The sequence below is a fragment of the Drosophila busckii genome, chromosome 2R (assembly GCF_011750605.1).
Source record: "Drosophila busckii strain San Diego stock center, stock number 13000-0081.31 chromosome 2R, ASM1175060v1, whole genome shotgun sequence".
Taxonomy (NCBI): domain Eukaryota; kingdom Metazoa; phylum Arthropoda; class Insecta; order Diptera; family Drosophilidae; genus Drosophila; species Drosophila busckii.
In genome coordinates this window covers 21,339,667-21,366,831 of record NC_046605.1, presented here as the reverse complement: position 1 = coordinate 21,366,831, position 27,165 = coordinate 21,339,667, and the positions used below count along the sequence as shown (strand labels likewise).

General features: G+C 40.5%; 2 protein-coding genes across 2 annotated transcripts; both read left to right on the top strand.

Annotated features, from left to right (window-relative positions):
• The first annotated feature begins 1,020 nt into the window (after window positions 1-1,020).
• On the top strand, window positions 1,021-7,193 carry LOC108597343. Its single transcript, XM_017983848.1, has 3 exons — window positions 1,021-1,484; window positions 1,535-4,569; window positions 4,630-7,193. The coding sequence occupies exons 1-3, from the start codon at window positions 1,043-1,045 to the stop codon at window positions 7,171-7,173; spliced, it is 6,021 nt and encodes a 2,006-aa protein (XP_017839337.1). The 5' UTR covers window positions 1,021-1,042; the 3' UTR covers window positions 7,174-7,193.
• Window positions 7,194-8,513: 1,320 nt separating this feature from the next.
• LOC108596804 (small subunit processome component 20 homolog) lies at window positions 8,514-23,823 on the top strand. The gene is made up of 6 exons (XM_017982911.2): window positions 8,514-8,593; window positions 8,651-11,060; window positions 15,215-18,121; window positions 18,811-20,681; window positions 20,739-21,389; window positions 23,318-23,823. The coding sequence occupies exons 1-6, from the start codon at window positions 8,549-8,551 to the stop codon at window positions 23,747-23,749; spliced, it is 8,316 nt and encodes a 2,771-aa protein (XP_017838400.1). The 5' UTR covers window positions 8,514-8,548; the 3' UTR covers window positions 23,750-23,823.
• Window positions 23,824-27,165: the final 3,342 nt, after the last annotated feature.

Below are 27,165 nucleotides of genomic sequence, written 5' to 3'. Positions count from 1 at the left end.
TCTATATGTAGAGTGTCGCGCGCTTGTCGCGAATAGGCAATAGAAAAAGGATTAACGAAACCTACATTTGTATGTGTTGCTGTTTTTGTTTTCATTTTCGACGCATATTTATTGGAGCTTAGTTTCAATTTCTGAGTTTTTACTCAAATCAGTGGAAGCGCGCTTCACTTGGTGGTTAGCACTATCGGTAAAGCCGAGCACCACGAATATTATGCGATAGGTGCGTTTAGTATTATAACACACTAAATAACTCAAAAAATAATCCAATAATGTTAGAGCAGTCGTCTTGCCTGTTAAAAAGGATTGCGCTAAAGCGCGACTAATGTACATACAGACGGCTCTAGAAATTTTTAAATTCAACTTGTGACAAAATCTACTGAGATTCCTGTGACACTCTCAAATTTTTCACCAAATATCTATGAAAAATATTTATCGTGTTCTAAGATTTATAATTAAGCTTAATTGAAAATTAGGAATTTATAATATTAAATGTTCAATTACTAAAACAATAGTACCTTATATAGCTGAGCGTTGACAAATATCACTCAGCATATATGTATGCATTCTATGGTTAGAGCAACTGTTGAAGCAATCATAAGTGATTTAGGGTTGGTTTGAAGGTCTGGATTACCCTGGTTTTGTGATCAGCGTTATTCTGTTGCCAAGAATCCTTGAAGTACGTTAATATTAGTCTTATACCTGGAGGGGCAAATATAAGATATATTAGAAAAACCAAGAAAATTATTAATCTGATTAATGTTGATTTTTTTAAAGTAAAATAAAAAAGAGAAACTATCTGTTTCTGTTACTTTGAATTAACAAAATTCCTCAATTATTATTTTGCGGCTTACATTACTTTTAAATAATGCGATGATTATGAAAAAATATCGATGTCTCACATAATTGTTAAAACATGTATCGATGTTTTTGCAACCTTACTTCCTTCAGCGGCTTAGCAGACGCTGATTTAAAAATGTATTTGTAAAAATAGTTTTTTTTAGTTTTTCACTGAACATAAGGAATAACCAGGTCATTCGGAAAGATGTCAATTTCATCAAAACTGAATATGTCACTGGGGGAACAGCAACTTGCTAAACTTACAAGCGAAACTCAAGAAATTCGAATGCGTGCTTTGGAACAAGTAGAAACTGGGTTCATAAGCTGCCTGCAGCATAGCGGAAATATCAGTTTTAATCCAGTACTAATGCTAAAACAATTAATCCGATGGTTCGGGCACTTGCCACTAATTGCCTCGGATCGAGTGCTGGCCTTGATGTTGGAACTGCTACGGTCTGGCTATGGCAATGTGGTTATGCAAAAGATTACATACAAACGATTGGATACAGAGCTGGAGAAAATACGTCAAATTTTGCAGGGCGCACAGACAAAACGAGTTGTAGAATTGTTGGACAATCTGCAAAGTCTGGCAGCAGTAAAGTATAATGAAAAAACTTGCAGTGAGACTGATAATGACAACAGTTCAAGTACGCCTTAGATCAAAGTAAATTCATTCATTCATTCATTATACTTTCAGTTGAATCACGAGGGAGCAGTGAAATTAATCCAAATATATTTTCACCAGATAAATTTAATCTCACATCAAAGGATTATGAAAAGGCTTGGTCCTGTCCAAGTGAAGATGACTTGACAACACTGAAAACTCTAATGGATACTCTGACAATCAACAATGATCAGCAGCTTCAGGACAACTTAACAAATCTACAAATCAAAATGCCCGATTATCCATCCGAGTATTTACTCCAGGAGCCGCACATATTTCTTCAACTGCTACATTTAATGAGCATCCATGCCAATCAAACGCTTGTGTATATCGACAGTACATTAATCACCATTTTGAAACGTTTGCAACGTCGATTAAGCATTCGGAAAATAACTGTTAGCATTTTGGCCGACATGACATTCACAACGCGGCAGACGCAGCAACTGCGTGTGACCAGTGCTTTGGGACTGCTTTTATATTTATGCTTGGATAAACTTGGTCCACCACTACTGGAGCACTGCGCTCATAATTGGCATCTTATTGAGCTGAGCGTTGAAATAATAAGGACGTTTAAGCTGCTCGGCGTGCCATTGCCTAATCGCTTAGTGGAACGTTTAAGCATTATAGTGCCCAAGCTTATAAACTTTTGTAGCAGCGTTAAGACGAGCAAACACTTTGAAGTGCCTAAACTAGTGCACAAACTAATGATCCCACGACTCGAATCCATAATATTTAATGGACTTTTACTGGATGTCATGCTCTTAAACGCCTCTTCCAATCCGATTATTAACAAATTGGCTGCACGAGCACTGTTACAGCCGCTTATTGTAGACTGTACGTTTTTGTCGTGTGTGCCCACACGCATGAAACAACTATGCCACCTGTGCACCTTGCTCCGAAACGAAACTGAGCCCGAGGAAATCCAGATGGTACGACTGAAGCATGCCTATGGCCTCGCTATCAGCCAGCTGCTACCTGGGGCTGAACTGTCGCCGTTAGATTTGTTGCAAGTACAGCGCCAGATCTGTCTTGTGCTGATCCAACTGAGCAGCGAGAGTTTGCTGAAACTGCTCATTGAAGCACTGATTAAATCCACTTTCTTCTATGTAAGCACACCCGAGGTGCGTTTGAACGCAGAGTCTCTTCTCCATACGCTTTTCCTTCTTCCGAACGAGAGTATGCGTATTTGCGCCCTGCGCTTACTGAAACAGCCCGTGGTGGAGCACTATCACGCCTTTGTGAATGGCACCAATTATTTGACTGGTTGCAGTAACGTACAGCTTATCAAGCACCACATTCTGGGTCTGCCCATAAGTTGCCAACTACTGAGAAAGCTGCTTATCGAAGCTTGGACGCCACAACACAAGTTACCACAGTTGCAACAGTGGTGCATCGATTATCTTATTATGCTGCTAGGACTAGGCAAGCTTGTATCTTACAAGGACTTTCAATATATATACAATGAGGTTGAGCCCGTGCTGCCCCTTATCGTTTGCCGCGCCATCGACCAACCGTCATTGCAAATGCAATTGTGGGAACTCCTCGATCCCGATGCCAAGTACTTAGATACACCACAAATGCTTCGCGGTAATATCTGTTACATGTTTCATCCGGAGGAAAATTTACGTACGGACGCAATAGCGAGAGTTGCCTACGCTCTGGACTTGCAGGATCATCAAAACAAGTACAAACCTGCAATGGACAAGTACTGCCTGGATTTGATTAGGAACAACATCTGTGTCATACAACCGCCTGTCAGCTACACCAATTATTTCAGAGAGCGTACAAATTTGAAATTCACACCCAGTCTAAAGGCGCTGTTGCGCTTAGTCCAAACTCCTGATCTGAAGCCATGCATACGCAGGTCTACTCTTATCCAGCTGAATGTGCTACTGCACGATTGGAGCGCTGTTGAGGCTTTTACATGCTTTGAGGGTGCTTATCTGCTTTGTCTTAACGCACTTCGTGATCCACTGATGCACAACAGAAACTTACCCTTTGATGATGTGAATACACTGCTTCCGGCGGTCGGCATTCTTATACGTGCGCTTTTTTGTAGCAAAAAATTTCGTCAAGAGTTCAGCAATAGCAGCGAAATGCTAGGCTGCCTCATGCGCTGTCTTTTTCTGATGACACAAGATGAGCAGCTACGTGTCAAGGTAAGCACGTGCATTTTCGTGCTGCTCTTTCACGAGCACATCTCGGCTACTGACAGTAGCCTCAAGCTGGACTTGGATCTTTCAGCCATGCGTGTGCCTATAGACTACGAGCTAAGTATCAACCCAGTGAAAACAACGGCAAGCGAAGGCTTGGCTATGCAGCAGTATTTGCTTGAGAAGCATTTTGGCAACGATGAGTCCGTTGCAGCTCGCCACTGGCGCATGTATGCAGCACATAAGATTTGCGGGAATCCCGAGAAAATTACCCTGACTGCTGTACATTCAGTGGACATGAGCGATGCGCTAAAACTAACACCAGGCGACCTGGCATTAGTTCAAGCATCGATGGCACATTTGCAGTTGCAAAAGACGCTTATCGAGGCGAGTAACTGTAATAGTCACGAGACGCTAAAACAGCTCATTGCCAGCATTCAACTCTTTATGGTACTAATGCGCGGCGATGTGCCTCAGCCGCACTGCCGTAGTCTGTGGCTGCTAATGTCCAAGTATTTACGCTTAACTCCATCGACTAGCAACCAAGGAGACTGCCAACTGTACGATTTCCTATTGGAGTTGTGCCTAAGCTGTTTGCGCATTCGGTTGCCCGAGGTTCTAACTGGCTTAAGCAATGACCTGGAAACGGATCCCCATCATAGTTTCTTTATGGCCATGCGGGATCACAATGTATCCTTGCATGTTCTAAGATTGATCTGTGAATGCTTCGTACTGTTGCTGCGTTGGCACAGTGTCCAAAGCAAGTCCAACTGGCTTATTGCTCTCTTCATTGAGCTTAGCTCCCTGACGCACACACATTTTGAGCTACGAAATCTACAGCATGTGCGCTGCATGCTCGGTGTTCTACGGCAACTTTGCGAGCATCGTTTTCAACTAGACGATGGTCAACTACATGTGAATATACTAAATAATTAGTTTCTTAAGTCTTAATAATAATAATGTGTTAATTTCCAGGCGTACTATCAACACTTTGTGCAGTTGTCAAGTAACCTTCGCACCTCCACACAAACAGGCGCTCAGTGGCAACGCGACTGTCTACTTATAATATCCCAAATTTATAGGCAAATGGCAGATCCGCAAACGGCCTCCGATGCTGGTAACAGTAAGGTGCTGCGCTATTTTCTGGGCCTCTGCGGGCATAGCGATAAAGAGGTGCGTGCATTGGCATGGATTGCAATAGCGGATTGCATAAGAAGCAGTCAAAGCTGTATGTCAATGATATTGTCCGATTTTCAATGCATTCTTCCTGGTGGTCTGGCTGCTTGCTGCTTGAGCACATTGGTGGATCAGCACGAGGACATGTTGATACGTGAGTTTGCGGGTCGTGTATTTGAGTTACTAATGCCGTATATTGAGGCGTCCACTTGCCTGGAGCTGTTACGTCGATACTCTATACTACAGGAGGCTTCTGCTGCAATTAACACTCTACATACCATGGTTAGAAAAACCAATGATATCGTACAATATGGTAGCTCGTGTGGCATCGTTGCGTGCTATATCAGCATATGTGTACGACAAATCATTTTGGAACCAAGCATGTGTGCTAGTATCTGCGAGCATGCATTCATTAATGGTCTTAGTGATGTGATAAAGTTGGAGACGCCCGTTAAACCACATTTCGACAAATACGTAGACTTATGTGTCGAACATATTTTCAAGTTTTATGCATTATGCTATGAGCACAATTTTGAGTTTCTGCAGCGCACCATTTGTCGTGATCCTGTGCTGCTGGAAAGCTTTATTTCCTTGGTAAATGAAGTACTGGACCAAAAAATAGTGTTGGAAATCCAGCTCATACATATAGTAAAATTACTTTTGGTGTTCTGTAAGGACACGAATGCCTATGATATCCTCTGCGAAAAGTTTTGGGAGCACCCGGAATTACTCTTTCATCTACTGCTTTATGGACTTAACCAAGTCTTTGTGAACCGAACTGTGCAGCGCTATACATTAGCGTTGCTATCGCTGCTGTTAGTCAAGTCGCACGTGGAGAAAAAGCAGCTTAACTTGCTAAGACTATTTGAAGCCTATGTCAAGGAATGGAATGCAAGTGAAGACGAAGGGGGCGATAATATCGACAGCGGCACAACTGTTGAAAGCGATGAAAAAGAAAATACAAAAGCGTTAAGCCAAAAGCCTAAGGCACTGACCTTAAAGATCTTCCCCACTAGAAAACCCCAATTTCTTTCGAAAAAACCATCCTTGGATAATCAACAGCCGAAACAATTTACAAATGCTGCTTGCCTATTATACAAAAATTTGGATTTGCTGTTCGAAATTACGATTCCTTCTAAAACATACAGCTTCCTGAAGGCTCCAACTAAGAGTCAGGTGCAGATTTGCGAAGTGCTTGGAAATCTGTTAAAGCTGTCGCCATTAGTCATTGAGACTGCCCGACAATTAAAGCTGTTAGATCGCATTTTAAATTTGCTCGAGGAATTTCTTAACGACAGCTCCATTGGCAATGCTACAGTTTACGTGCGTCGTGTAGGTGCCCATAAATCGCGTGATATCATTAACAACTTGCTTGTCTTTCTGAATATGTTGATGCATTGGCATAATACACCGCATGCCATAATCACAGATCCAATTATAGCTGCTCGAATGGTCCGAGTGTTGGTGCGCTTGTGGCCATGGCTTTCACATTCGACGACTCTCAAAAATATTACAGTGCGTCTGACCACATTGCTCACAGAGCACTCCTTTGAGATGTGCAAGCAAACATCACAAGCTCCGCCCGGACAATCACATTCCCTACTTCAGCTGGTGGTGCGCGTGGCCGATTACGAGACAACCAGGAAAGAAGGTAATGGAATTAAGGCTGCTTCTCCCGCGAAAAATACCTCGAATTCAATGATTGAAGCTGCACTACGTGTTATGATTAATTGCTGCTCTTGTGCCGAAGGACGTTTAAGCCTTAGTAAAATGTGTGTGCTAGACATGTTCGATACGCTTCTCCCCAACACAAGCAGCCAAATAATCAAAGTAAAGACTGAGGTGCTGCAGGGCTGGCTTTGCTTTTGGGAGATATTCTCGCGTTACGAACCTGGCTCTAAAATTTGTCACTTTCAGGCCCTGCTCAACATAATCAGTCGGTCACCACCTACCTACCGCATTCGACTATGTTGTCTGCGCATTCTGCGCAACATGTGCTTCTGCACAAGCAATCGCACGCAACTGATAGCGAAAAAGGAATTCACAGACGTTCTACGGGACATTATATCGCAGTCGGTTCAAAACACCAAGGAAAGAGGAGATATAGGCTTGAATACTTATGAGGAACATTATATGATGGTCTTAAGCGTTTGGAAAATTTTTGGCTTTTGTGCAAAATACAAAGCCATGCTTCGTGGTACAAAGCTGTACAAGCAACTTACTATTTTATACGACCATATAGCATTATTAAAAAAAGAACGCGGAGACTACTTTCTGCGTTTCCCATATGCTGTGGAGTTGTATGATTTGCTGGAGAAGCTTTTTAAATCTCTCAAGTCATAAACACAAAATAAAAATAAAATCAGAAATAGTAAAAAAAAAAATATAATTAAATCAAATAATATATTTTTTTAATAAACGATTAATCAATTCGTATTGGTATTACATTTGTTGTATGTGTATTTTAATAGTATTTTTGTTAAAATTTTCAAAGTTTTGTGAATACTAAATTTTTAATACTAGAGGTTCAATGAATTATATATAAGTAGACAATTAATAGACAACAGTTCTGAAGGCCTTGTTGTCTGGCTTCCAATTGTACACTGCATTTATTCTAGGCTACAATTAAAATAAATAAAAATAAAAAAAATAAGAACAAAATCAAAAACCTATTAGACCTAGCCGTAATTCATGCTTCTCCTTGAATGCCACAATTAGAGAGGCCTGTTGACCTGTTTCATGCTTTCCGTACACATAGAACGTAAAACGAAAATATAATCAATGAAAAATTTATATTTTCACTTACATTTCCTCAGTTTAAGTTTTTACAAAGTGTAATTTATATTGGTAACTTCTCTGACATTACACATTCATACGTTAGCAAACACATCGGAAATTGCCTCCAAGCTAAAAATAGGTATACACCAGAGAAGCAAGAGTGCACACACCCCTAAAAACACAATGTGTACTACCATTGTAGTACTGCCCACACAAGCGAAATTGTGGTTGAGACCACACGACAATTGCTTGTGTGTGGCTTAGGGATCCGTGCAATATTTTGTGTGTAGGCATCAGCATCCTGTAACAAAGTACACGAAAAAGGTCATAACATTTTTTGTATGTTTTCTATATGCTTCGCTACCTTTTGTTGCGTCGGCGTCGCTGCAATTGCAGAACTTAATGAAGTATTATTATTATTAATTTGAGAATAACTATGAACAGCTAATTGAGAATTTACTGATGTATTATTACATTGAGAATATATATAAAGTATTATTTGTTATAAAAACTTGAAGCTTTTTTAATTTGAAAAAATTGGAAAAAAAAATTAACTAAAAAAAATATCAAATATATCAATATTTTTTAGTGATATTTTAAATATTATTATCATCTTTTATGATAAAAAAAAAGTATCATCGATACGATATTTTTTTAAATATCTGACAACACTAATGCTAATCTTACGATACATTCGACCTGCGTATCTCTTTCCAGCTCAAATGCGATATGTGCAAAGGGCGAGTGAGGAAGTTTTTTTTTTTTTTTTAGCTATTTCTAGCAATTTATTTTCATTGATTTAGCTTCTTTTACCCATCAATTTCTCGCAACACTACTGTTCCCTCTGCTTACAGTGTAGCACGTGCAACACGTTAATTTAAACCAAATAACTTAAAAGACTGGTTTATTTAACAGATTTATATACTGTTTTTTTCACAAAATGTCAGATCTAACAGAAAAGTCAAAAGGAACAAATACGTTTCGGGTAAGTAACTGTCCTAACTATATTTCATAGTAACCAAATGTCTTTTTTATTTTGCAGTTCAAGTCATTTACGGACCGCTTGAACGAGATTGACTTACGGCACTTGGCACTGTATCACATAGGACATAAATACGAACAGCTGGAAGAAGATGATAAAGAAACATACTTCTACCAAACACTTCAAAAATGGAACGTTCTCAATCTATCCGAAGAGTACAATACCTTTAGCAGAGAATGCCGCAACATAGTCACGTTGCCACAGCTATTGCACCAGAAGGATCTCGTCTTGGATTTGCTCCTAGAGCGCCTATCTACGGCTACGAGTCTTTCACAGCAGCCATTTCTAGAGTTACTGTATGTACTGGCGCGCGATCTCCGCGAAGAGTTTTACGCCTACTTTCAACGTGTGCTGGATCGCCTTATATGCTTGCTAAACACGCAGGATGCAGAACAGCTAGAATGGACTCTAGTCTGCTTGGCTCATCTATTCAAAACTCTTAAGACCTACTTAAAGCGAAACATTGGTCTTGTCTTCAATGCCATTCTGCCGTTATTAGATGAGCACCACTATGCAGTGCATGTGACAAACTTTGCAGTCGAATGCTTTGCTTACATAGCTCGTGATGTGCACGATTTTCCACGTTTTCTTGTGTATGTCCTGCAAACTATATTACGTGAGCAAGTAGATAGTGTACATGGCTGCGGCCGCTTACTCTACGAGATGTTACGTGGCTTAAATGCTCAGTTGCATACTACTGCGGCCGTTCATCTAGCACACCTGTTCGAAGTAGTTTCCAATGTTGACTCCAGTTGGACTTTTGCACAGACATCTCTGCTGGTGGAAATTTTAAAAAACTGCTTAAGGCTACTACTTAACTTTTTGCGCCCAGACCAAAGCAGCATCATTTGGCAGCAACTCTGCGCTGCTCTCTCTACAGAAAGCTTAAACGATTCAGCAATTAATAATTTATTAAATCTCATGTTGCTTTTAATCGACCATAAGGAAGGACTTTTCGTTGCGGAAATGCCGTTATTGGTACGTACGTTATTAAAGCTACTTGACAAGTACGTCGTTTCTGGAAAAAGTCCATTACAGCAGTTGAGTGTTGTTGTCAGCAGTTTACTGAATGCACGTCAAGCGCAACTCACTCACTTAAATGCCAGCTGCCTGCTTAAGAAGCAGCTAAATATCGTCGAGGTGTCTTTGCCTGTGTATGAGGAGTTTGTGCTGCAACTCTTGGATTACAGACAATTTGAACTGATGGTGTTGCCTCACATTGTGTCTTATTACGAGGAGCATCAAGACACAAACGGTCTTGAAATATTAGCACGGATTATTCAAAAGAAAAGGCCTTTATATGTAGATGCCACAAGCCTGACAAGCTGGGAGCCATATCCTATTCAGCTTAAAAATGGCAAGACATTAGAGACTGTGGAGCAACAACTTAAACATATTAACCTAACTGAGGAAAAACAGCTTTTGCTATTATTGTTGTTACCACATTTTCGTGGCATAAACAAGCAATCCGTTGAAAGTTCTCTACAGCTAGCTATTAAAAACCATCTGATGGAGTTGAATAGTACTCCGAGTCCAGACTGTACACTGTTACTTTTGCTGCTTCAAACACACTATGTTCTCAAGTTTAAGTTAGAGTCGGAGCTACGCGCGGAGATGCAACAGCAACTACTGCCGCTAATAGGAAACGATCTACACACATTAGCTTGTCTTCAAATTTCTTTTCTTCAAGCGTCAAAAGACGAGTTAAGCACGAAGACTATGGATTTAACATTGAACACATTGTCCTGGTTTCTTGGTCAGCCACAATCGCAAGGCCGTCGCATAGCAGCACATTGCTTGGAACTGATATTCGCTGGTGCTGGGAAATGCAATCCGTATAGTCACTTTACTGCTGCCTGCTCTGTTGAGCCCAGCGTTCACAATTATCGTGAATTATTGCTGCAGCTGCAGAAGCTGGAACCAGCGGGTGTACAGTTTAAGCAGTTCAATAAGCTGCCCTACTACAAGGAGCATGTTGTAAATTTACTCCTGGGCTTGCTCTACAACAATTTTAAATTTGTGTGGGCACCAATCCAGCAGTTGCTTGCTGAGTATTCCAAGTGCATGACACCTGATAAGTTCTGGAAAATCTTTATGCTAAAGCTACATCATGTTGTAGGGTATATTAACTACAAATCAGAAGGAATAGCATTTCAACTGCCAGCTAAACGCAAGTTCAATTCTGAAGCTTTGTCCTCACTGCTGCACATAGATGAGCCGCAACATCAACTCTCTGTGCAACAAGCTCTTAACTATCGACAACTTTTGTGGCAATCCATACCAAAATTCGGAAATTTGGTTGAACTGAGAAACGCAGACTTAGTTCGTTTATTCCTGCAATTTGTTGAACACGAATACCGTCTCCAATTGGAAAGAACTGAATATGTTTGGAACTTAAAAGAATCATCTGGTAAGTGTTATTATTTGAAATTTATAAGAAAAACAACTTAGTTATGTAAGTGTATGTAGTTAGTGTACGATAACACCTTGCACACATCTCTGCGGTTCGGGTGCCAACTCCACAGGCATATAGTAACAAAATAAACATGGGAATGTCGTGGGAGCGTACCGCTGCCTGAACCTTTCCTAACGATATTCATGATGCGCTAAATTTCTCTTGTTATAGATATCGGTAGTTAAATAGGTTGACAGGTATACCCAAACCAGTAGACTTACGATTTTCCTGAAACAATTAAGTAGGAAATCTCGCTAGTGCACGCAAAAGTAAGCAAGTGGACAAATTAAAGTTGGGCTTTTCTAAGATTTTTCTACTGCCTTATATATCGTTTTTTTCGATTTCCGGGGGAAATTAAAAAAATAAATAAAGCGTTCGGATTTGTTTATGGAGCACTATTCCAATTTTGTTTGCTCTAAGCTCTTACAGTTGCGTGAGAAACGTTGCTCAAACTTAGACGGACTGGCTATTCGTCAGCTCGTCGAGCTGGATCAGTATTATACTTTTGGGGTCTGAGCCTCCTTCTCCCTGTTATACTTTGAGCACGTCATATACCCTTTTTCATTTTTTCAAATGTCAAGTATATAAATATTTTTAATGTAAATTTATTATCGCGGCCTATTTGCAGATACGTGATGCGGCTTTTCCGATTTTTTTTTATGCCAATGTGTTTATGCACACTAACCGCATATGTACCTAAAATATTAAATAAATTTATTAATTATTGTCAGCGGAGATAATGGTCAATTATATGTCAATTATAACGAAAAAACTACTAATAATATGAATTCCAAGCCAATTTCACCAGGCCTAAACCATAAAAAAAAGTAAGATACACTTCAAGCGGAAACAGTGAAGATGATATTCATTTAATTTCTTCATTTCAGTCTATGAACTCACAATTACTCACTTTCAAGCCATATTATGCATGATGGATTAAAACAAATTATATAAATTCATATTAAAACAAAAACAGCAAAAAAATTTTATAAAAAACGTAACGTAAGCAACAATATTTTAACAAAACTGCGTAAAGACTAATTGTGCAAATATCGTAAGTACCAAAAAATGTTGGTTGCATTGAAACGGATATATTTACTTGTCTGCCATTTAAATAAGTTTCTTTTCAATATCAAGTAAATCCACCTAATTGATTTTTGCGCATACCTTATTGTCCCTAATAAGGATCGATAGATTCCGGGTTTTCAAATTAAATATTTATTCTTTATTATTGTCTGTTAAATTTTAAATACTAATGAACTTTAGTTTTTTTATTATAAGCTTCAATTATAATTGGTTTTTTTTTATTTTAATCACGGTCGCACCGACATTTGTTATGGGGGCAAAATTAGGGATGCATGTTATTTGTTTTACAATTGTGTTCCTTTACATTTTTGTTAAAAATGACAAGGGTTTTTGGTTGCTTCAAATGTATGTACAGGGAGAATGAGGCGTGGCGACCCTAAGTATTATTTTAATTCAGCTCGACGGCTGAGTCGTTAGCAGGTCCGGTTGTCCGTCCGTCTGTATGAGTGGTTGTTTCTCAGCAACTGTAAGCTGGACCAATGTTGGTATGTTCGTTTCCTATATAGGACTTTTTTTTTTTATTGTTTTTTTATTTCTCCTCCCCCGCAAATCGAAAAAACGATAAGGCAGTACAAAAATCTTTTAATCTTATAATCCAAATTGCCTGTCATGTGTTGTGACGATTGTAACAATTCAGACGATGGGATTAAATAACTTAGGGTTTATTTCTTTCAATTTTCAATACAGACAGCGGGGTGCACGTGCTGACGCACAAACGTCGCTGCCGACGAGCGGCGGCGTCGCTGCTTGTGCTCAGCGAACGGAGCTGTGAGCGTTAGCTGTTCTGTGTGTTATGTGTTTTGGTGCATGTGTTTGCTGCGATGCCCTAGTCAAAGTGTTGACCTGTCTGAAGAATTGCAAAGTAATTTATTTATTGTGTACTACTTACCATAAAATACACTATAAGAATAGACGTTTTTTAAGCGGTGCGTTTCCAAGTCCCCGTCAATATTACAGTCTATCGGTCACATCGTTTTTTCAGGATTTTGCCCTGGTAGGTTGTAAAACAAACAACTTTTATCTGAAATGGGAAAAACATTCGTAATAAAGCCCGGTCTCTTGCTTTCCTCAAATTGTTTCTGGGACATCACGGGTAACGTGGCTAACAATAATTTGTACTGAGCTGCAATTAAGAATTTCAAATTAGAATCAATATGAATATTATGTTATGATGGATAGCTCCTTATTGGGTGTTGCCGTCACACCCGGTACATCCTTCTTTACCTTTTTTTTTTTTGGCAATTAATTATAAATAAGTCAATAAATAACTAATTTCTACCTTTAATCTCCTTGGCGTTCTTGTCCACAGACTGGCTGTGTGTTCGACTGGCAAGGTGTCAAATGCTGCGTGTGGTGCATGAATTACGTTAGCGATGTGTGATAGCGTGACGTTGTGAGTTATAGTTTAATCGGTCGGGTCGCGGTTGGGTGCATACCGCCGTAATTGTCGATTTGATGCAGGGGTGCTCAACTTATTGTTAGAGGGGAGGGTGTGAGTGGTTGCAACTAGATGGTTGGGTGGTTTTCGGCTTAACTGTGCGCCGCTTTGCTGACTCTAACAAACCCCTATGGTTTTTATACACTTTGACACAAAAATAAAAAATGGAAAGGGTATTATAAGTTGCTCAGGTGGTCAGGGGGAGAGGCGCGCAGGGCGGGCCGGCAGCACCCCAGGAAGTTTACTATATCTTGTCGCGTCGCGAGCTGGTGATATGCCATGGTCGTCTGGGCCGGCCGTCTGTATTTGGTGCGTGTTTTCCCGCAACTATAGAGCTTGAAGCCCAAATTTGGTTTGTAGGTGTCTATATCAGGACCTACGCTTTTATTTTTTTTTTATTTCTCCTCGCAATCGAAAAAACGATATATAGGCGTTACATCTTGAAAATCTTAATAATCTCAATTGCTAGTTTATGTTTTCGAACGTTGTGAAATTTCAAACGTCGGATAATTAGGAGTTATTTATTTCCATTTTCAATTAGACGTGCGGTGCACGTGCTATGCGCTACACGAGCTGTGACGGTTAGCTGTTTGTGGTATGTGTTCTGAGTACTGCGGTGTGTTTTGCGGTGGCCTAAGTGTATCTAAAAGTTGGTGGCGCCCAACTGTAATTTGTCCACTTGTTTCGTATTAAAAAGTCAGTCCGTTGCTTAGCTTTTCTCTAAAATATAATTATTTCCGTTTTATATCTATTTAAGTTATTGCATTACATTTAAACAAAATAATAATTGTAAAGAAATGTGTATGTATATTTATAGATATTTATAGAAACGATACTAAGTATGTCGTGCGTTTGTTCGTCAAAGTATTTACACAAATATACGTACCAAATATGTAAAACATTGAAATCATTTATGAATTAAATTCATCTAGAATTTAGATGTTTTTAAATGCATTTATTGAAATTATTTTGATATTGAGTTAATTCCTTTGAATTAATTCCTTTGAGTTAATTCCTTTGAATCCTGAATGCATTCAACTGTATTTTAAAATTTAAAATATGCTGTCCATTACCTATTTCATTTCTATTAGAGCTTTGAAATGTGAACTACGCCAAGAAATTTCATACAATTTGACTGTAGATCAAAAACTTAAAAATTCAAAATGAATTTAAAAAAGGAATTATTTCTATATCAAAATAATTCTTCAAGAATGCATCTCAGTGTAATTGAAGTACATATTGAAAAAAACTAATGCATTCAAAAGTATCTAAATGCAAGATGAATTAATCAGTCGGTTCCTTCACTAGTCATTCTTTTACAACCCTGATACAAACTTGCATTTTTATCATTATTGCAAGACATTTTTTATTTTGTGATAAACTCAAATTTTTCACTGGCATTATCCAAATCATAGATGGCCAAACATTCTTTGTACTTTTAAATCTTACAATTTCCGAATCTTTTCGAACTTGCTATAATGATTACATTTTTTTATATACATTTTTGTCCTTTCGATACTTTTTGACCTTTTGATAATATTTACATTTTACGATCAAATTTATTTTTATTCATCCTTAATTCTAGCTTTGGTGACTATTGACGAAGAGGACGACAACAATGACGATAATCAAAATGAAATGACGTCGGCGACACAGAATGGTCATAATATTGCTACTAACGATCGCATCAAATGTAAAACTCGCAACATATATACTAAAGTTATTCTGCAAACGCTGCAACTTAAACTGGCATGTTTTGTTGCCCAACCAAATCCAAAGGCCATATATAAACAGACGGAAATGCACGCATTTTATCTGGAGCTATTGTCTGGACCTAACCCTCAGTTACAACAGTTAGCGCTAAATTGCTTAGTCGCATACAATCAGCCTGCTGCGCTTGTGCATTATAAGCAACTCCTTTCTGGAATTATTGACGAAGGAAAGTTCAAAGCTACATTGAGTAGCTTTGAACTGGATGCTCTTGAACCGCAGCAACGAACTGATCTTATGCCGTTTATACTACGCGTGCTCTATAGTCATCTGACCAAGGGAGGTGTGAGGCAATTGAGTGCTCAGCAGCGTAAGGCACTAATTCTACGCTTTCTCGGTCGCCTAGAGGAAGTAGAAATTCTTAACTTTCTGCAAATGGCATTTGGCCGCTATACCGAATACACCAATCTACCCATAAATGAATTGGATACACATGTACGGGCGCAGATTACGCTCGATTCGGTGATTGCAGCACGCCAGCTGCAGAGGATGATCAATTTAATAGAGCTCATACGCAAGGAGTTTGCCTGCCGCCTAAGCACGTCATTTCAAGTTTATATTTTAAAGTTACTCCTCTTAGCGGGAAGTGTGTCACAATATGTAATTACCACCAGTTCGACTGAGTCAATCTACCATGGTTACAAGACAGCTTATAAGAAAGTGCGGCACACTGCACTACAAACCCTCGTCAACTACTTTGGCCAATTGATAGATATTTCTGACCTTTGGCAAGCACACCAACTGCAGGCTATCTGTGAAGTGTTTGTATGGCCTGGGTTGGCGTTAATGCCATTGGAGTCTATACATACGCCAACTCCGTTGCTAAAACTTTTGCTGCTGTGGAGCAACGAGCCACGCTATCAATTTTTGCTGCAAAAATCCCAAACGCCCGAGTCTCCTTCTATTATACACTATCTGATGGCGTTGCTCTTCAATGACAAGGCAAAGCCAGCGGTGCGGCGTTCGCTTCTTCAACTGGTGGAGCACTTGTTAGAATGTGCCAAAGGCCCAGAAGAGCACAGCGAGGATGCGCGTACTATGCTGCAACCTTACATATTTGGTGTTTTGCAATTGCTGCAGGCTAGCTGGCGTCAAAAGCGAAGCGGTAAACTACGGGCATTGGACAAGCGAGAGCTTAACATTCTAGCCCTACTAACGGTACATGTGCAAGAGGCTGACACTTGTGAGCTTCTCTTGCAGGTATTGTTGCCAATTATCAAGAAGCAGATAGCTGACAATGCCAGTGCCGAAACAGTTGTCCAATTGATTACCACGCTTGCAAATCTTTGTAAGCGGATAACGACTCCACATGCTTATGTCCAACAGCTGGCAGTTTTTTTTGAGATTGTAAATGTTTTACCCGCCCGAAAGCAACTCTGCGAGATACTCGTCGATATGGCCAAAAAATTGCGCAAGCAATGTAAGCAGCAGAACGAGTTGACTAGTACTGCTGAAGAGCTTCGGCAGACAGCGCGAATTGTAATGCAGCTAAACGCTTTGGACAAACGATGGATAGAACAGCCTGACTACAGCAAGAGACTACAAGCTCTTAGCGAAACAAAGCAGTTGCTAGTGGAAGGTTTTAATATACAACTAGGTCTTTTAGTCACCTACAACTGTTTCTATATGCTGCGTCATGATTCCGACCTGGGCTTGCGTGTAAACGTTGGTGAGCTTCTTAAGTTATTGCTGCCACAGCTTACACTCCAGCTATCAAAGGAGGAACTAATTTTTTGGTTAGACGACTGTATATTACCGATAATACAGCGCTGCATTCGCGACGAGCGTAACGAGCACGCACGCAACGAAGCTATTGGGCTGTTGGGGGAGCTAGCGCGGCAGTGCCCTCACTCGCATGAAGTTTTCCGTGATTTAGCACCGCTAACCGATTCTTCCGATTTGGAGGTGGACTTTTTTGAAAATATGATACATCTGCAAACGCAACGTCATGGTCGAGCATTACAGCGTTTGGTAAATATTGCAAAAGGAGCTTGCTGGAGAAAAAACACACCATGTACCCGCACTCTTACTCAATTTGTGATGCCGTTGGCCACTCGCTATTTATTGAACGAGAAGTACATAAGTAAGCACACCCTTGTTGATGCGGCCATTGAAGCGGTGGGCGGTTTGTGTGAGCTGCTGCCCTGGCAGCAATATCACGCAGTACTACGCCACTATCTTCAAAAGATGAGATTAGCGCATGACCACCAAAAGCAGTGTGTTCGCTTGGTAGTGCGCATATTAGACGGATTCCACTTTGATCTATCCCTTGCTCACGCCGACACAGCGTTGGCACAACCCACTGAGAATGCGGGTGCACTAAAAAACGAGGACTCGGAAAAAATCGAGAACACAGCGATAATGGTGCAGGTTGCTTCTGACTGTGAGCATATTGTTTTCGATGTCGAGAATCATGAGAATCTAGATGATAATGAACAATCTATGGCAACTCAACGTCCATTAATTATTCAACAACAACTCGACCATCAATTAACATCCAATGCTGCCAGACGCGTCATGACTACCATTACTAGTATATTGTTACCGACGCTCAATCGATCTATCACAGAAAAGACCAACTACGATTCCAAACATAAAATTAACAGACGTCGCCTGGGCTATGAACGGGAGGAGGACGAAATTCAGCGTGTACCTATTGCACTGGCTATGGTTAAGCTACTGCAAAAGTTGCCTCATGATCTGCTTGAGTCTAGTTTGCCAGGTAAATAAAGCAAAAGTAAAATGCTTGATAAGAATACTCGCAGTCAAAATAGGAGGCGGAAATTCAAAGTTAAAAAATAAACCCGATCTACCCCGGGTATTGATTTGGTGTCTCTAGTCTTCTAGTCCAGAAGCGTCCAAACGCTGCATAAGGAGGAATAAATCACCAATACACTTATAAGATAACACAAGTAAAGATGTCGTTAACTCAATTTTATTTCATACGCTGAAAAGAAACTAGGCATCACCTACTTGTTCAAAGTTTGCGCAGGCAATGATAATTTCGTGTGTCCAGTGCAAGCTATTTTTTTATGCACGCATTTCGTCAAAGCAACAACAAAGTTCGCAACAAATATTTCGACACAACAACAAACAAACAAACATGAAAGTGTTGTTGCCACGCTCGCGCAGTCGAGACAAGGCAACAACAAACACAAAAGTGTTGCTCTGCTTGCACAAGCGAGACAAGAAAAAAAAAAATCGAAAAATTGTTTGTGTAATTTGCATTGGCTTATGGACGGAACACGTACATATGGCTTGGACGCCTCTTCGAGCCTCTTCTTCTCAGAAAGCTGTGACATACATTTCCATAATTTCATGACGCCCATGACTTTAATTTTTTCTTATTTATTATATTATAGTAACATTTTATTAAACTTAATACATTGCAATTCAAACATTTCTTTTTAGGAATATTTATGAAAGTGTGCACGTTTCTTCGTTCGCCTCTCAAGTCAGTTCGCATGTTGACCCGCGATATCCTCAAAAAGATAATATTGACACTGGGAGGGAGTTATTTGGCTTTGTTGCTGGAGCAGCTGCAATCGTTATTGACGCGTGGCTTCCAGGTGCATGTGCTATCAGTTACATTGCATGGTGTTTTGGATGTTCTTCGATCTCAGCTGGAGCCAGTGCATATAGAGTGTTGTCTTCACAATTTGCTAGATGTAGTACTTAACGACATATTTGGTGAAGCTAGCGTTGAAAAAGAGGTAGACAAAATTGTGGCGCATACACCGGAAGCCAAGCCCAGCGCCAAAAGCTATCTGACCTTGCAAGTGGCGACACGCCATATACGCGACAATTGCTTGTTAGACCTACTACTTCCATTTAAGGAGCTTCTATCGCGAACGCAGTCCCGCAAGACTACACAGAAGATTCAAGAGTGCTTTCTCAAAATTGTGGCTGGATTGGTCGAAAACCCGCACATCGCTCCCGACAGCCTCGTCATTTTTATCTACGGTACTATGTCAGAGAGCATCACAGACTTGTTGCCAGGCAAGCAGAAAAGCGAGTTACCCGACAATCATCCTGACCTAATACGTCGTGTACGTCCAGATTGCTTACTATTGTCGCCAGCCCCTGGACGCCGCAGCGTGTCCCGTGTAAACAAGCAAGTCAAGACCAATGCTCAAGCTAATGCGCATATTCTAATTGAGTTCGGGCTCGAGCTACTGCACTTTTTGCTTAAGCGTAAGAGATTGTCCGAGATAGACTATCAACCTTTCCTGCATCCGCTGTTGCCGCTGCTGCGAGATTGCTTAAACAGCAGCCATGCCCAGACGACAACGTATGCACTTAAATGCTATGCATCCATCTGGATAGGAAACTATGAACTGTCAGAGCTCCAAGCTGATCATCTAAGCAGTGTTGTCACTCGTATGTTTGACATACTCAAGAACTTTTCAACATTTGGAGCGACACGGCAGGAAGAAAATGCGCAACTAGTGCGCGCCAGCTTTAAAGCTGTGGTGGCTCTTCTCCGTAAATGCTCTAACTACATCCTGAGTACGGAGCAAATAGAGCAGCTTCTATTGCACATCGAACAGGAATTACAGGAGGGCGACTGTAGCAGTCAAAGCTTTTGCTTTACGTTGCTCAAAGCTCTTGTTTGGCGCAAAGTGGACTCGCGATCGCTACACGACTTAATGAAGCGTTTGACGAATTTGTGTATTCAATCGCAGTCCGACTATGTCCGTGAAGAGTCTCGTACCATTTTGCTTACATACATTATGGAATATCCGTTGCAAAAGCGTATCGATCAAATACTCAAGTTTATGTCTGTGCAGCTAGCCTACTCCCAAACATCTGGTCGGCTTTCGGCTATTCAATTCATGCAAATGATAATCAATCAATTTCCCCTTCAGCTACTTACTAAGCACTCTGAGTTTCTCTATCTGTCGCTGGGTTCGCGTTTGGTTAACGACGAGGACACCTTGTGCAGACGTGCTGTGGCCCATGCTCTTGAGGCCATGATTGCAAAACTTAAGAAGATTCAACGTCAACCATTACTTGACCTAACTTTGCTCCTTCTTACCTCTCCTCAATCGAGCAAAAAGCCAGGTGTGTGCGAGATGGCGTCTGCTCTACTCTCTCGGTTCGTGCAAGCTGAGGGTACAGGCTTTGCTGACCGATTGAAATTAGTGTTTCCGATTCTGGTGGACTTTTTAACTTTGGGCGATCCTGACGTGGGCGGTAAATTCGTGAGGGCACCTGGCCACGACGCACAATTTACTGGAAAGTCTTTTGTGTCAAAGAAACCCTTTAAAATACGGCGTCAGGTTAGTGTATTTATGTAATAAATAACAGCTGTGAGATATTTTTTTTGTATTTTGCAGACCTTACATTCTGAAGAGAGTGAGAATTTATTGCTTGCCGATTTTGACATTCAAGAGATAGAGCAACATCAATGCAGTGCTGACCATCAGCTGATACAGTTGCAATACTGTTTAATTAACATTTTTGAGCATTGCGGCGAGATCATCGTCACTAATGAAGAGCTTGCACCGATTACAGATAATTTGGCTTACGCCAGTCAACGGTTGCTGGGACACGAACATAACTGGGTGCGTTGCAACGCTGCTAAGCTGCTGGTACATATTCTGGCGCATTACGATTACGAGTATGTGGGACAGCAGCTAGTCGGAATTAAACAGGAGCACAATGACTTAAAGCCACTGCAGTTTATCTACGCACAGCCAGATCATGATATAAAGAGTTTGGTCCTAGATATGTGTGCTCAGGTAACGCCTGGTGATACGGCAAAGGAAATGATTGACGAGCTGACAAAGTTTCTACTCTATGTGGCCCACATGCTTCGGAATTTGCCATTTGTTAGCAAAAATGATAAGAAAATGAATGAAAAGAAGATTAAGGGGCCAGAGAACCAGGAGCAGTATGTATCTAAACTCAACCTCAATTGGCTCATGCGCAATATTTGTAATCTAATTAACAAGGAGATGTCCAAGGCGCAGCACGATACCACTGTCGTAAGTATTATAAGCTTAACATGTGCAATAAGTTGACCGTTTTTTCTTTGAATTTAGATATTTATATGCATTTTTTATTATATTTTTCCATGCTCAATACTCTTGACAAAATTATTTTTAGGTATATACAGTAATGTGCAATTTTTGTGTTTGAACGTGTTCATGGAATTTAAAGAAAATATGTGGAAAAAATAAATGATTGGAATTGTATTATTAGCTTACGTTTAATGATCGCTCAAACACAACAATTTGCAAACAGTGTCTTATCATTGTACCTTACTGTATATACACAATACAAATTGTGTTTGGGGCACACACACAACGCACGAGGCACACACGAAACATACAAGATAAGGTCTTAAGTGCTTCAGGCCACACAGAAGACAAGAATAAAGGAAAATGATCGCAAACACAAAATACGATCGGCTGGCATAAGAGAGAAATAATCTAGCTTGCTGTCTCCCTCTGTGTGCACTGGCAGCGGCCCCGACGCCGACGCACACGAGCAATAATTGGCGTGTGGTCATCAACCATACACAAGCAATTGTCGTGTGGTATCAGATACAATTTTGCTTGTGTGTGTTAGTGCCACAATGGTAGTACACATTGTGTTTTTAAGGATGTGTGCACTCTTTCCGATCTCTGGTATATATACACTTCTCGCTACTTGAATAGGACATGTCTTAAGTCGATTTTCTATAGTTAATTGCTGCTAAGCCAAGCTATCTAGGAAAATAATTTTTATATTGTTATAAAGTTTATTTAAATGTAGTAATTAAACGAAAATTGCAATATTGTTGAAATAATGTAAGAATACAAACAATATTTTTTGTTGCAAAATTGTTGAAATGCTGTAAGTATACAACCAATATTTTTTATATTCTTACAGCTTTTCAACAATTTTGCAATTTTTGTTATTACTACATTTAAATAAACTTTATAACAATACAAAGATTATTTTTCTAGACAGCTTGGCTTCGCAGCAATTAGACATGTCCTAATCAAGTGGCGAGCAGTGCATTTATAAGATTATGTGTGAAATGGCTTCTTTTCAATATTTATTTATTTTACTTAATTTATAAATGAAAAAAGCTCATTGCGCAAAAGTTTTGACACATTTAATTAATTACTTAAAAACCATTTAAAAATAGAAGTTAATAAATAGTGGAAAATGGTATCATGAAGTTGTGCATGTAACAGGAAGAAAGAAACAGCATTTAAAGTGTATATATTCTTTAGCAGCAAGATGATGAAAATATCAGAAAACTCGGAATAATAATATAGCTTAGGTGTTATTCACATTTAAATATATAGACATCGGGGTGCGCTTGCTGTCGTGTCAAATAAACATCGCTGCCGAACAGCGCTGCCAATTTAGCGTTTTTCTTGACAGATTTGTCAATATTTTAAGTTAATGACGTAGGATGATATATTTTTTGATGGTTTTTATGGTTTTTTGACTGCAGTTGGTCGATTTCGGTGGATGAACGCCCTGGTAGCTTATAACTTTAATGCGCTTACTTGTTTTTGTATTTTTTATGTCCGGGGACTGTGATCATTTAGTGGCAATGTACTAATATTTATAATTTTAAGATCAAGCGCTTATCATTATTTTGAGCACTAAAAATATAAATCGAAATAATCATAATCATCACTATACATATAAAATATTTTAATTTTTTTTACCCATTACTTTGTACGACTTTTAGCAAAGGGTTTACAAAGCTACCAACCAGATATTTTTGTACATTTTTTGACATTCTTATAAGAAATCGGTGTTATTCACATTTCAATTTCCCATATCAGTAGTTTCACTGCTACGCTACAGCGGAAATTTGCTGTAAGGTGAAAGCAGCGTCGCAGCTATAATGCGTTCTTGTTATTTTTGTTTTATGTTTAATTTAATAATTACAAATTGTATATTACAGCGTACTGCTTTGTTCACACTAATTGAGGGTCTAATACCATTGCTTAGCATCGACACGTTATCGAGTTTGCTCCCAACTCTATTAAAAGTACTTGTGCGTGAAATGTCTGAGGAGGACCGAAATGTTGATGGTGATTTGCGACAGCTAGCTTTGCGTGTTGGGAGTCGCCTGCGCAAACGAATTGGTGTTGAAGTTTACGATGAGATGCGCAACGTGGCTCAGACTAATTTAATAATTCGGCGTGCTGAGCGTCGTAAGATCATAGTTCAGGAAAGAGTTCAGAATCCGTTGCGTGCTGCTAAGCGAAAAGCTAGTATACAGGAGCGCAAAAAAACAGCCAAGCGCTTAAAGACAGCCGTAGTACGTGGTAACGTACTTGACTTTAAACATAAGCTTAAGCGTAAGCGTAAAAACGAAATAAAGGATATTTAGTGGATACGTTTGTTATGAATATCCTAATTTATTGGAATCATATAATTAAAATAAAATACATAATTTTTTAAAGATTTAAGTAAGCCTTATTTAGTAATTGCATATTCATAATCAGTGGTGCTGCAGAAATTCAAACGAATTCAAAGTCATCGTTTTTTTTCGATTTGCGGGGGAGGGGGGAGGAAATAAAAAAAAATAAAAGCGTAGTGTCCTGGATATAGGAGCACCTACATACCAAATTTGGTTGCTCTAGCTCTATAGTTGCTGAGGAACACGCACTCATACAGACAGACGGACGGACGGACATGGCTTAAAACTCAGACTCGTCGAGCTATCAAGGAATATTATACTTTATAGGGTCTGCACCCTCCTTCTCCTGGTACCTACATTTGAGCAACTTCATATAATACCCTTTTTCATTTTTTACAAAAATGTCAAAGTGTATAAAAATGTCATTGTGTAACATTTCTCCAGTGTGTAAAGGGACTGGCGTCTTGCCAAGCTCCTGCTTCATCGGGTGTCTGTCGTACTTTGCCCTTGTGCAAATCTTGCAGTTCAATACCACTTCGTTTGTCATTTTGGTCATTTTGGGAAAGTAATATTCTGTCATGACCTGCTTCACATTTTCTTGAGCGGCGCTATGGGCTCGATTGTGCTCAGTGACCATGACTTCTTTCCTATCGTCGCTGCGGAGAACGTCGGTAACGACTTTCTTGCAGTGCCAGAACTTGGTGGCGGGAAAACTCTTTATGAGTTCATGCTGTATTCTGGCTAAGACCGGCAAGGTACAGTTTAAGGCTTGACGATCTTTGGGTTTACTACAGTTTTCATTGTCTCAATAAGGTTTTCTTCCTCTGTAAAGTTTATTACATGGCGGGTTTTTTCGCCGAAGAGGATGAAGTCCCTTTTAAGATGAAAACGAGCTTCCTCTAATATGATTTGGTTTCGGAAGCAGTTCAACGGTTTGTCTGTTGAGTACCATAGACTAGGTTAGCGACACTTCGCTGTGGATTGTAGCCGCGTCTGATTCTGGCTCTTCACATTGGGCGTTTATGTTTTGGCGCGATAGTGCGTCGGCTACGTGATTTTCCTTTCCCGGTTTATAAACCATTTTTGCCCCTGTCTCGTCAATTCGTGCTTTCCAGCGCTTGATTTTTGCGTTCAGATTGCGTTCTGATACCGCGAATGTTTATGTCTTTTACCCCATAGAGGTAATGACGAAGTTTTGCCAATGCCCATACAATGGCCAGCAGCTCACGCTCGTTAGTAGCGTAAATAAGCTCTCTATCTTTAAGCGTGCGGGATATCATTGTGATTGGGCGACCTTTCTAGGACAGGACTGCTCCTATGCCGTAGACTGAAGCATCTGTGGTCAAATCGAAACCTTTTTTATAGTCCGGGTACATTAACATGACCTCTTCTGAGGCCAATACGTTTCTCAGCTTCTCAAACGCGTTGCGCTGTATCTCGTTGAGCTGTACCGTAATTTTGTTGGACTTATATTTGCTAACAGACCCCTTTCAGGATGTCAGAGAGTGGCTTGCAGTCTTTGATGAAGCAGCAATAATAGCTTGCAAGTCCTAGAAAGGACCTGATGCCGAATACCGACCTGGGTTCTGGGTATTGCTGAATTGCCTTAACCTTCTCAGGGTCTGTTTTTGCGCCACCTTTTGTTACTATGAACCCCAGGTATTCGACGCTGTCTTTAAAGAACTGTGACTTCTCTAAGCCCACGCGCATGTTTGCGTCGTGTAGGCTTTTTAGAATCCAGTCTACGTGTTTGACGTGGTCTGTCTCGTTTTCCGAGAAGACTATGACGTCGTCTCCATAGACATAACAGTATTTCCGAACTTGTTCCCGCAGGACATTATCAATGCTACGCTGAAAAATGCTTTCCGCATTTTTCAAACCGAAGGGAAGTCGGCAAAATTCGCGCCATTTACAGAGAACGCTGTTTTTTCATTGTCACGCTCCGCCAGAGTTATCTGGTGGTAGCCGACTTTTAGATCAAGTGTTGTGAAGTGCCTGGCTTTACCCAAGTTTGCCAGTATCATGGAAATGCTTAGCATAGGGTATTTGTCTGCAACAGTTTTTAGGTTGAGCTTTCTAAAGTCTATTACCATGCGTTTTTTCCTGTTGCCCTTTTCATCAATGCCTTTCTTATCAACTACCCATATCGGATTGTTGTAAGGCGAGTGGGATTTTTTAATTATGCCAGTTTCAAGGAGGTTTCTCACTTCGGTGGCTACAAAATCGCTGACACCCGCAGGGTACGGGTACAGCTTGGAATATACTGCTTCGTTGTCAGTGGTTCGGATTGTGGCCACGACTGCAGTATTGTAGGGCAGGGACTCGTTAGGGTCTGCGAACGCCCGTTTGTTCCTGTTTAGCATGGCTAGGAACTCTGTTTTTACAGCGGGTGGTGCTTCTATCTCGCAAGTTTTTGTGAGGTTGACATCAGCACACCTGTGGTATTGCATTGCCTCTGAGGTTTTTCCCACTTTTAGTTTGCCTTCCTTTAAACATAGGACTGCTCCTGCCTGCTTTAGCAGGTCTAAGCCAATAATCCCATCGAAGGTAGATAGCGATTCTAGTATAAAGAAGCATGTGTCACACCCAAGCATGGACATCCTGCTTTTTTTTACTATGTTGGCCCGTGAATGGAATGGACTGTGAAGGGAGTTTCGACCGGCGTGACACCTGTTAGTAGCTTTTGCGGCTTAATATAGTTCTTAGATGCGCCTGTGTCTATTAAAAATGTCATTTCTGTCCCCGCTACTCTCCGCCGAATAAACGGCAGCAGGGACCTACACCTAAAAAATTGGCATTGTCGCTTTCGTATCCCTGTTCATTTTCGCATTCGATCGCGGCAGCTTCTGCCTCTGCTACGCTCGCATATTGTGCGTCAGCGTTTAAGTGATCTACCCTTTGTCGCATGGGGCCCGTCATGCGGTCTGATTCTGCTTGGCGCTTGACCCCATGGCTCAGTTTTCCTGAGCCTTGCGCCTTCTGATAGTTTGTAGCCTGCCTGAACTTTGAGGACGATGGGTCTACGTCCATTGGCTCTGGGGCGCTCTCGACCCCTTGCTTATTTTGACCTTTCTTTGGTGTTTGGCCGTTTTGCTTCTTAAAATGTGGGCTTTTGCCCTGAGACGCCTGTTGCGCCGATTTTTGGTCTTGATTCTGCTGTGCTAGCGCTTTTGCTCCCTTAGCATAGTTTGTTGAACGTTGGAATCTTTCGTGGTTGGCCTCCACTTCTTGTGCCATGGCGAGTGCCGTCGGCATGTCTTGCGGCCGGGCCGCGAACAGTACATTGCTGAGACTGCGTTCAAGTCCTGAGATGAACACTCTGAGGTGTCGCCTCTGAACTTCTCACACATCCCCTCCGCAAGGTTTTTGTCGTACGTCATGTACGC

Coding starts and splice junctions, on each gene's coding strand:
- LOC108596804 (XM_017982911.2), top strand. CDS start 8,549: ATGTCAGATCTAACAGAAAAGTCAAAAGGAACAAATACGTTTCGG. Junction 18,122..18,810: donor GCTTGAGTCTAGTTTGCCAG/GTAAATAAAGCA, acceptor ATTTCTTTTTAG/GAATATTTATGAAAGTGTGC. Junction 21,390..23,317: donor CGCAGCACGATACCACTGTC/GTAAGTATTATA, acceptor TGTATATTACAG/CGTACTGCTTTGTTCACACT.
- LOC108597343 (XM_017983848.1), top strand. CDS start 1,043: ATGTCAATTTCATCAAAACTGAATATGTCACTGGGGGAACAGCAACTT. Junction 1,485..1,534: donor TGATAATGACAACAGTTCAA/GTACGCCTTAGA, acceptor TTATACTTTCAG/TTGAATCACGAGGGAGCAGT. Junction 4,570..4,629: donor TAGACGATGGTCAACTACAT/GTGAATATACTA, acceptor GTTAATTTCCAG/GCGTACTATCAACACTTTGT.